Source organism: Labeo rohita, chromosome 20 (assembly GCF_022985175.1).
Source record: "Labeo rohita strain BAU-BD-2019 chromosome 20, IGBB_LRoh.1.0, whole genome shotgun sequence".
NCBI lineage: Eukaryota > Metazoa > Chordata > Actinopteri > Cypriniformes > Cyprinidae > Labeo > Labeo rohita.
Window position 1 is genome coordinate 30,051,809 of NC_066888.1, and position 11,203 is coordinate 30,063,011.

The window sequence follows — 11,203 nt, forward strand, 5'->3', positions numbered from 1 at the left end:
CTGTGGATTTTACACAGTTCAGTCCATAAACTGATTTATTATAATATTTTAATAATATTAAATTAAATAGTTGTTATATACTGGCCGATTTAATTTTAATAGCATAATATAATTTTACGCAATTTTTATATTTCTGTGAAAGTTTAGTTTAGAGGGTGTTACACGATTAAATTTACTATAAATATAAATGAAATAAAAATTAAATAATAATAATTATGTTACCCACTAGTCCACAGTAGGCATTCCTAGCTTCTTACCGCGCATGCGCGCTAAATTTGGTTCGTGGCTAAAGCGCGCAAGCGCAGTGAGCTCACAGAAGTTTGGAGTGATTCGTGGAAGTTTTAGATTTGGAGGAAAAAAAGCACTACTGAAATCGGGAACTTGTAAAATGGCTTTTCGCAGGAGAAACAAGAGTTATCCCTTCTTCAGCCAAGAGTTTCTCATTCAGAATCACGCGGACATTGTGTTTAGTTTGGTGATTTTCATTTTGATTGGGCTGATGTTTGAGGTGAGTTAAAGAGTTTTGGCTTCTCGTTTTTTTCTTGTCTGTGTCTCAGCCAGCTGTTTTTTCTGTCTGTCTGTCTCTCTTTCTCTCTTCTGAGTTACTTCGAGATTAAACGTGCAACTTTAAAAACAGACCGAAATCTTCCAGATTCCACTTTTATTTGAATGTGTAAAACCTTTAAAATCATCATCATCATCTACTGTTTGTAAAAGTGAATTCAGACATCCAGTTTATGCATTCCACTTACATTAAAAGTATGCATTAAATACCACTTTGGTTAAGTTCAGTGATTATAAAGTGATCAATATTCACGAGCTTATTCAAAACATTGTCACTATCACCAGGGCCCAGATGCATAAAGTCCGTGAGGCATTTAATATGTAATTTAAGCACACAAACCAGGTGTCATGATGATGCATTTGAGTTTTATGATGTTGTTCATGTTTGTGCTGAAGTGCCACGTCAAATCTCTCACGCACTCCGAGTTTGACTGACATTCCTTAAGAATCCAGTTTAAATTTGTTTTAAAACGCTTCGTGTTCATGTGCATCGTGATCTGTCGATTTTAAATCCGTTATCTAAAGCTGCAAATGTGCATTTGAAGTTTCAAGACACACAGTCTTCTCAGGTGTGTCACTTTAGCCTGTTGAATGCTGGCAAACTTTCAGAAACACTGGACTGAACTTTCTTCAAGGTTCATTTCATGCATCTTTTCTCTCTGTCTGTGTTCAAAAGGGTTTTTCCCCCTTTACGTCTGCTGTTTCACACACCTGCTGCTCACAACATCTGTGTGTTTCATTCAAACGCTTTAAGAAGCAAATCAGTGGAAAGTCAATGCGATTTTTCTTCTGAAATGCATTATGTAAAATGTCAGTAGTGGTTTTCTAATGTGCTTGTCAGTCCTTTGGTCAGTGTTTATTTAGGATTCATTTACACACCACTTCCACTAAATTTATTAAGTTTTATTAGTCAAATGTCCAACAATATAGCAAACGGCAGCACTTGTTGACACTGAACCTTTTCCCCTGCAAGACCCAATTTTGATAAACCCACACACAAAAAAATAAATAAAATTATTAGGATGTAGTAAATAAAGAGCAGGTACTAACTGCAGAGTGTAACATATAAATTATTATATTCTTTTGTAATGTATCGACTTATTTTGAGATTATTAATATTATTTTGTATATTATTATTTCCCTGTTAGTTGCACTTTTTTTTTTTTTTTAGTATTGTTGAAATACTGTACTATAAACTGTAATAGTTTTTAAATAATTATGTATATTATGTGTATATTGTTTATTTTAAATTTTTTCTGTACCCATGATAATTAATTTGCAAGGTGTAACAGATTGCAATATATTATTCTTTTTTATAATGCATCTGAATTTTGTTGTTGTTGTTGTTGTTGTTGTTGTTGTTGTTGTTATTATTATTACTATTACTATTACTATTATTATTATTATTATTTATCTTATTGTTCCCCCGTTAGTTGCATTTTTTTTTCAGTAATTATTTGTATATTATGTATATTATATGTATATTGTTTTAAATTAGTTTTTTATCTTCATATTCTATTTTATTTCAAGTTTTAAATTTCATTAACTCATATGTGTTTTTGCCATTTTTGTTTTTTTTAAGACAACTTTTTTTTTTTTTTTTTTTAATAATTCAAACCAAATGAATGAGAAATGTTCCCTTGTCAACTAAATTGCAAAGTATAACAGATTGGGATGCATTATTAAATTTTTAGAATGCATCTGAATGCATTTTCTTCTTAGATTTCCCCATTAGTTTAGTATTGTGTGTGTGTGTGTATATGTGTATATATATGTATGTATATATGTATGCGTATATATTATATTGTATTGTATTATATATATAATATATATATATATATATATATATATATATATATATATATATAATAATAATAATAATAATAATAATAATAATAATAAAAATAATTATTATTATTATTATTATTATTATTATTATTATTTTTAAATTTATTTTTTATTTTTTATTTTTTTTTAATTATTCAAACCTAATGATGAAATGTTCTCTTAAACTAAATTAAAGTTTTTTTTTTTTTTTATATGCATATTTTATTTTTTTACATTTATTTCAAGTCAAATATTTGTAGCAGTTAACCTGGATTATTGTCATTTTATTCCTTTAAGTCTTTGTGCTGTGTTGTCATCTTCCTCTTAAATAAAACATGAATAAAATAGACATTCTCTAACAATGTTCTTAAATGTTTAAGAAAAAAAACCCTCCTTTAATCTAGCTGTAAAAGTATGAAAGCACATGAGTTTTTTATAGATCATGTGGTGTGTGTGTGAGTGTGTGTGTTTGTGTCAAGGGTCATGTCTGTGTTTTACTCATCACTGAACACCAATCTCTCTCTCTTCTCTCTTTCAGACAACAGCAAAAACAGCCATTTTATTCATCCAGCCTCAGTATAACATCAGTACCATGAGTGCAGGTTTGACACACATTCATGACAGTCTCTCAGATCCACTGCGGTCTGATGCATCACTGACATGAGCTAACGCACGTGTGTGTGTTTCAGATGGAGAGGTGACTCTGTATCATTACGGATGGAAAGACTGTGCCACTGTCCTCTTCTATCTTTGTATCACCATCATTCTTCACGCGGTGGTGCAGGAGTATGTGCTAGATGTAAGTGCTGCAGTGCATTTTGGTTAATGTAGTTTAATGTAATTAGTGCAGTTTTTTTGCACGCAACAGCTGAAGTGATGTGCATACTGTGTTATTTATTAATTTGCATTTTCTTGGTTGTTGTGTGCTCCAATTCAGAAGGTAAACCGGCGTCTTCACCTGTCGAAGAGTAAAAACACAAAGTTTAATGAATCTGGGCAGCTGTGTGTGTTTTACCTGGTGTCCAGTTTATGGAGTCTCTACGTCATCGCCACAGTAAGAGCTGCTAGATCTCACGCATAACATATTAAACATCACACTCTCTGTTTTTGTCACTTAATTGTTTATGTGATTGACAGGAGGGATATCTTCTGCATCCCAGCAGCCTTTGGGAGAATTATCCTCATGTTCACCTGAGGTACATACACACATACATAATCACGAAGCGTGCATCTCATGAAATCAGTAACAAAGGCCTGATTTCACAGGCAGGGTTTAGGCTAAGTGTCTTTTATAAATATGCCTTTGAAAAGAACATTAATTGTGTGCATCTTGAGACAAAAAAATAATGAAATTGACATATTTTATGAGTCAGTGCAGTGCAAGTCAGTGCAAGTTTCTTTCAGTTAATACAGCCCAGACATGCATTTTAGTCTGCGACTAGGTTTAAGCCTTGTCTGTGAAAACCGGGGGAAGTCTTATTTTATCCAAAAATCTAAAGAAAATGGAGATTGTGAGATCATTTTAGTCAAATTTCAAATTTCAGTTCCCAGTTTTCAATATGGTAATGGGGGAAAAATGTTTGTATAAATTGAAAATTACCTAGTTTTCTAGTTGTATTACTGAACCGGATTTATGCAGGTATAGATTAATTAAAATCTTATTTTGGACATTTAGATGTGTTACACTTTTTTAAAAATTGTATTTATTTATTTTTTTTACATTTATTTATTTTGTATTTTTTTTTTTTTATAAGTAATGATAATATTGGTAAAAAAAAACATGCAAAATGTATTAATGCTCTTTAAAACATTTTATTTTTATGCAGAATAATATTTTTTTTAGTTTATGATTTTTATATTTTGTTTTATATTTATTATTATTATTATTTATTTATTTATTTATTTATTTATTTTTAAACTTTTTTTTTTTTTTTGTGTATTTATTTATTCAACTCAATGTTATACTATATATAACATGGCAAAACATGTAAACTCGAAGTATGCCAGTATGAGTTTCATATTTGATTGTGATTGGTTCTGTCAGTTTGTCATTTGACTAATATCATCTTTCTGTCAGGTTTCAGGTGAAGTTCTTCTACCTCACACAGCTGGCGTACTGGTTTCATGCACTACCTGAACTTTACTTCCAGAAAGTGAGAAAGGTAACAAAAGATGAGACAAAAATAGAAACACTGATGCACGGAGAGAGATACATGTATATACATAATAATTAATCTCTATAATGATAGAATTGTGTTGCTTTTTTTGTTTTCAGGAGGAAATCCCACGTCAGCTACAATACATCAGTCTTTATCTGTTACACATTCTGGCTGCATATCTCTTGAAGTAAGACGAGACACTTAAAAAACAAAGACGCATAAAAAAACAATCAATTACCCCTCAAAAAAAAAATTAAAATAAAATAAAATAAATATATATAAGCAAATCAGAATATTACGATGATTTCTGAAGAATCATGTGACTGGAGTAATGATGCAAAAAAATCAGGTATGAATTCACAGGCATAAATTACATTTTAAAATATATTCAAATAGAAAGCAGTTATTTTAAACAGTAAAAATATTACAATTTTTTACTGTTTTTGCTGTGCTTTTGATCAAATAAATGCAGGATTAATTTTTTTAAAAATCTTACTGTTCGAAAACTGTGACTTCTAGTGTATATATGCTTTAAATAATATTTTAATTAAAAAACTGTTAATTTATAATCAGATATTTCTACCGAGTGAGTGTTCAATTTCTATGTATTTTTCATCTCTTTTCAGTTTGACGCGGGTTGGACTGGTTTTGTTGTTTCTCCAGTATCTTTCTGAGATGGGTTTCCATCTGTCTCGGTTGTTTTACTTCATTGATGAAAACCACCACAAAATGTGAGCCACACTTCATCACACACATGCATATTTTTTTTTTTTAAGGATGCAACTGATAAAAAGTGACCGTAAATTTATAATGTTACCAAAAAAAAAAATGCAATTTCAAATAAATGCCGTTCTTTTGAACTTTGTTCATCAAATAATCGTAAAAAAAAATATTTCATGGTTTTCAAAAAAATTATGAAGCAACGCAAAAGTTTTCAACATGTTTCTTGAACAGCAAATCAGCACATTATATTGATTTCTGAAGGATCCTGTGACACTGAAGACTGGAGTAATGATGCTGAAAATTCAGCTTTGATCACAGGAATAAATTACATTTTTAACATGTATTCAAATATAGTACACTTATTTTAAACTCTAATAATATTTCACAATTTTACTGTTTTTACTACATTTTTGATCAAATAAATGGAGCCTTGATGAGCAGTAGACACTTTTTGACAGTAGTGTATATCATAATCTCTGTATAACAGCAAACATGCTTGTATTGTGTTTGTAGGTTTGAGATGTGGTCCATTGGGTTCGTCCTGACCCGTATGATCACTCTGACTCTCATGTTCCTGGCTGTGGGCTTCGGTTTGGCTCGTTCTGAAAACCAGACGCTTGATTTGGAGACGGGAAACTTCAACACTCTTTCTATCAGGTGAGATTCACACTCATTGTAGCTCATCATTTCACGTGAGACCCGGACATGAGGATAACCCGCAATGTGTTTGTCACACAGACTGCTGGTGTTGTTCGTGGTGTGTTTCACTCAATCGTGGCTGCTCTGGAAGTTCTTCCGTTTCCAGCTGAGCCGAACGCGTGAGCTGAGACTGGAGCAGGCGGCCCGGAAGAGAGCGGCAGCCAAACAACAGATGCAGCGCACGCTCAAACGTGATTCAGGTGCGTACACTCTATAAATTATTTTTTGCAGCTGAATGTTTAAAAATAAATATTGGAGTAACTTATACAAGAAAGAACTATTTTGGTCTTACTACTTCAAAATTTCTACTACTTCTGCTATTTCTTTGTAACAGGGTTTCTGCAGGTCTGAAAGTTCTTTAAAAGTCGTGATTTGCTCTACCACAAATTAAAGGAGAAGTCCACTTCCAGAACAACAATTCACAAATAATTTACTCACCCCCTTGTCATCCAAGATGTTCATGTCTTTCTGTTTTCGGTCGTGAAGAAATTGTTTTTTGAGGAAAATATTTCAGGATTTTTCGTCATATAATAGACTTCATTGGTGCCCCGATTTTGAACTTCCAAAATGTAGTTTAAATGCAGCTTCAAAGGCTCTAAATGATCCCAGTCGAGGAAGAAGGGTCTTACCTAGCGAAACGATTGGTCATATTTTTCGGAAAATAAAAATTTGTATACTTTAAGCACAAAAGCTTAACGTACTATTGAATCATGTTGAAAGGTCACGCAGAACTACAGACCCAGAGTTTACAAAGCGAACGCGCAAAGACTAAGAAAGTGCAAGTAAGTCAAACGCTGTTTACAAACAAAAAGGTACAACAATGTCGGACAATTCTGAAGTTTTAGGAGAAAATAAGATGGAGTTTTTCAACATACTCCACCTTTTTGAGCCAGAAAACACAGACGATGAACTTGTGGTGATTCGAAGACGTGATTCGTAGTAGTGATGGGAAGTTCAGATCATTTTACCGACTCGGACCTTTGAGTCTCGTTCAGCAAAATGGACAAATCTTTTTTTTTTTTTTTAGCAAAATCAGCAAAAACCATAATTTCTAACTGAAGACAGAAAGACGTGAACGTCAGTCAATCAGTCATTGTCAGTACTTTTATCTTGATTTTTTTCCAATGTACATTTTTAAACATTGTTAAATCAAGATGTATTTACTTAAGATGCAAAATGAGGATATGTGAAGTCGGGTTTGTCGAGAAACAAACTTGAGTTTATCCTTAAAACAAGATCAAACATCTGTCTATGTGGAAGAAAAACTTTTTTCCTTTGAATTAAGTAGATTTTTCTGAGCCCACTGGCAGATATTTGTCGTCTTTTTTTCATTTTGAAAAATGTCTCAAGAAACAAGATTTGACCTATTGTTTTATTTATTTCTTAATTTTTTTTTTTACTTTTTTTTTTTTTTTTATATACATTTAAAACTTGCAGAAACCCAGTGTACCCAGTGTGAAATTAACTAGCAGTTTCTGAGTAAAAATTGTTTTAAAGTAAGTCCTACAGCGGTTTGTTTTCAGTAGAGTTGTGCTAAATTAAAGTGCGCTAGATAGACTAAGCAATAAGAGTTGGTTTACCCCAAAAAATGCTATTAATCCGGTCGGTTTTGTTGGTTTCCATGCAGTTTGCCAAAAATCAACACTATGAAAAACACTGAAGATTAACATAAAAATAGAAAACATCTGTTGTAGCTTGTCAGATATTTAAAACATGTAAAATATGTGACAAATGTAATAATTCCCATCTATTTACATTGTATTTCGATTGTGTTGGGATCAATTTGACCAACATATTTTGTATGTTCAAAATTAGGTTCACAGACACAGAAAAAGGTTTTTTTTTTTTTTTTTTTTTTGGAATGAATGAATGAGGCATTTTCTATAACACTTTGCTATGCACTACTAGTCATTACACGCATACATTGTTTGTACTTTGTGTGAGAAGTATTTATGGCTGTTTGTACTACTACTGCCTTGGCTTTTTCTCAAACTATTGTGAGGGTAATATAGTTTCTCACTTATTTTTAGTGCTTATTTTCAGCCTGTTTCTCCCACTAAATAAGAAATTTTAGACTTTTTCTTTGTTTTTTTTTTTGTTTTTTTAATCTGTTTTTTTGTTTTTGTTTGTTTTTCTCAGAATTCTTGTATCATTTTTTTTCTCTCGAAATTGCAAGTTTGTAGCTCACAATTCTGACTTTTCACACAGTTTTGAACTTTGTTTTTTTTCTCAGAATTGTGAGATTTTAAAAACTTGCAATTGTGAGTTATAAAGTCTAATTTTGAGGGGAAAACACATAGTTGAGGTCAAAAGTTTACACCCCCCCTTTCAGAATCTGCAAAATGTTCATTGTTTTACCAAAATAAGAGGGATCATTAAAAATGTGTGTTATTTATTTAGGACTGACCTGAATAAGATGTTTCACTTAAAAGATGTTTACATATAGTCCACAAGAGAAAATTTACAAATTATAATTATAAAAAAATTATAAAAATGACCCTGTTCAAAAGTTTACATATTCTTGATTCTTAATACTTTGTTTAAAAATTGTTACCTGAATGATCCACAGCTGTTTTGCTTGTTTAGTGATAGTAGTTCATCAGCCCCTTGTTTGTCCTGAACAATTAAACTTCCTGCTGTTCATTAGAAAAATCATGCAGGTCCAACAAATTCTTTGTTTTTCAGCATTTTCAGTGTATTTGAACCCTTTCCAGCAATGACTGTATGATGCTGAGATCCATCTTTTCACACTGAGGACAACTGAGGGACTCGTATGCAACTATTACAGAAGGTTCAAATGCTCGATGATGCTCCAGAAGGAAAAACGATGCATTAAGGGGGGTGAAAACTTTTGAAAAGAATGGAGATGTGTACATTTTTCTTATTTTGCCTAAATAACATTTATTTATTTATTTTCATTTAGTACTGCTCTTCAGAGGGTACAGAAGACAGAATAAACTAAATTTACCCTGATCTTCAAATGCAAAAAGTTTTTACCCCCCGACTCTTAATGCATTGTGTTTCCTTCTGGAGCATCAATGAGCGTCTGAATATTCTGTAATAGTTGCATACGAGTCCCTCAGTTGTCCTCATTGTGAAAAGATGGATCTCAAAATAATACAGTCATTGTTGGAAAGTTCAATTGTTCAAGTACAAAATACTGGAAAACCCAAAAATTTGTGGGACCTGAAGATTTTTTTTTTTTTTTTTTTTTTTTTTTTTTTTTTTCTGAAGAAGAGCAGGCAGTTTAACTGTTCTGGACAAACAAGGGACTCATGAACAACTATCACTAAACAAAAAACAGCTGTGGATCATTCAGGTAAAAACACGGTAATAAGAATCAAGTGTATGTAAAGTTTTGAGCAGGGTCATTTTTATAAATTCAACTATTATTTTCTCTTGTGGACTATGTGTAAACATCTTATGTGAAATATCTTATTCAGGTCAGTACTAAATAAACAATAACATGCATTTTGTATGATATCTCTTGTTTTGGTTAAAATAATTAACATTTTGCAGATTCTGAAAGGGGGGTGGGGTAAACTTTTGACCTCAACTGTATGTTCGCAGAAGTGCAAGTTGTCTCAATTTTGACTTGACCTTTGACTTTTTTTTTTTTTTTTTTTTTTTTTGGATTGTGAAACTAGACGATGCATGCACGCACTTCATGCACATTTGTGACCCTTAAATTTGGTTGTTTTCGTCACACAAAGCTATCATGAATAGCTTGGAATTGTCTACTGAAAGGAAAAAAAACAGCTTTTACATACAGCTTTTGTAAAGAATGTTATATTTTTTCGCCCTCTAGGCAATATACTTTTTATTGTATGTGTGAAAGCCAAAACGTGACTGAAGAATGACAGACACTGGTTTTGTAGGTCTGATGTGTTTGGTTACAGGTGTGATGTTGTTTGGTGTTTTTCAATGCATTTTTCTTCTCTAACACGAGCTGTTTGTATGTCCTGCAGTCGGTCACCATGAGAACGGACTGATTAAAGCAGAGAACGGCACATCTCCTCGTCTCAAGAAGATCAAAGCGCCGTAAAACTTCAGTCCCATTCCAGTGCATGGCCTCCACACATCGAGGGCACAGGAACCAGTTCATCGGCCTGCTGCTTCCTGTTTCCACATCAAGAGAAGTGCATGTGGCGTTTCTCAGAGGAAGTGATGACGGCACCCTCAACAGGCTCTGGTCAACGTACTAAACTTCTCTTTCCAGTTTCAGTATTTGTTATTTCTCTTGCATACGTTTCTAAACTTCACTCAGTCTTTCTTTATTAAAGCGCTGTTTTGAGGTTAGTTTGTTTTTCTGTATCTGCATGTCTTGAGGTACAAAACGGGCAACTACGGAGGCCTAGCAGTGACATTTAACTCAATGAGGTGATTCAGATCTGAGGTGTTATTGTAAGACTTTCTCACACACGTTCTGGGTTTGTAATGAACAAAAAAAAAAACTTAGGTGACAATCCAAAAAAACCGGCAAAGAAACAATGGAATATCATGTTTGAGGTAGGAACAAGTGTTATAGTAGTGAAATGACCCTGAACACACAGCAAACATTCAGTCTTGCTTTGTACGTTTATGCAGTTTGATATGTGATTGTATATGACGATGCTTTATAAATATTGAACCTTTTTGAATAGTTATTGTTTTGAGTTTTTTGTCTTTGCAGAAACATTTCAACACTTGTTTTTGTTTTTCATCTTATCAACTGATAATGGATGGGAATTTCTAATGAAAATATGTCCTTGTCATGTTTAATTAAAAAAAAAGTTTTGCATGTCAAAAAAAGCCTGTTAGGAACATTTAATAAATTTTTGAACCAGTGTAAACTATGTATATTTAAATTACTTTTTTTTTTTTGCATTGGGGTAATGAGCTTAATTCTCAGTGCAAAAAATTGTTAAAAAAAAAAATGGGTGGATTTACAAACTATTTTAAGAATACATTTATTTTGAACTGCCATTTTATTTTTCAACTTGTGAAAATATCCTTTATTTTATTTCAAAAAGTACTCAAGAACAATCTTAAAAAAAAAGATGATTGTAAGACTTTTATGCATCCTATATTTATTGAATATAATGCACAATTAAAACAACTTTTCAGTTGTGTTAGTTACTATATAATCAGACATCTAAACCTGTAATTTTACAAATATAAATTTACTTTAATATTTTATAACTTTAAGCTGAATCCAGCCCAAGGGTCATAAGTAAAAGATAATTATTTTC

The 11,203-nt window shown here is 32.1% G+C and overlaps 1 protein-coding gene across 1 annotated transcript; it reads left to right on the forward strand.

Annotated features, from left to right (window-relative positions):
• The first annotated feature begins 300 nt into the window (after nt 1–300).
• On the forward strand, nt 301–10,053 carry tram2 (translocation associated membrane protein 2). The gene is made up of 11 exons (XM_051138652.1): nt 301–508; nt 2,930–2,993; nt 3,081–3,190; nt 3,329–3,445; nt 3,529–3,587; nt 4,469–4,553; nt 4,667–4,737; nt 5,177–5,281; nt 5,787–5,930; nt 6,012–6,172; nt 9,941–10,053. Exons 1-11 carry the CDS (start codon nt 389–391, stop codon nt 10,015–10,017), a joined length of 1,113 nt encoding a protein of 370 aa, XP_050994609.1. The 5' UTR covers nt 301–388; the 3' UTR covers nt 10,018–10,053.
• The last annotated feature ends 1,150 nt before the right edge of the window (nt 10,054–11,203 follow it).

Bases quoted from the DNA above. Each gene is read 5' to 3' on its own strand.
- tram2 (XM_051138652.1), top strand. From the start codon at position 389: ATGGCTTTTCGCAGGAGAAACAAGAGTTATCCCTTCTTCAGCCAAGAG. The intron at 3,191-3,328 runs GTAAGTGCTGCA...GCTCCAATTCAG, and splicing joins TGCAGGAGTATGTGCTAGAT to AAGGTAAACCGGCGTCTTCA. The intron at 3,588-4,468 runs GTACATACACAC...TCTTTCTGTCAG, and splicing joins TATCCTCATGTTCACCTGAG to GTTTCAGGTGAAGTTCTTCT.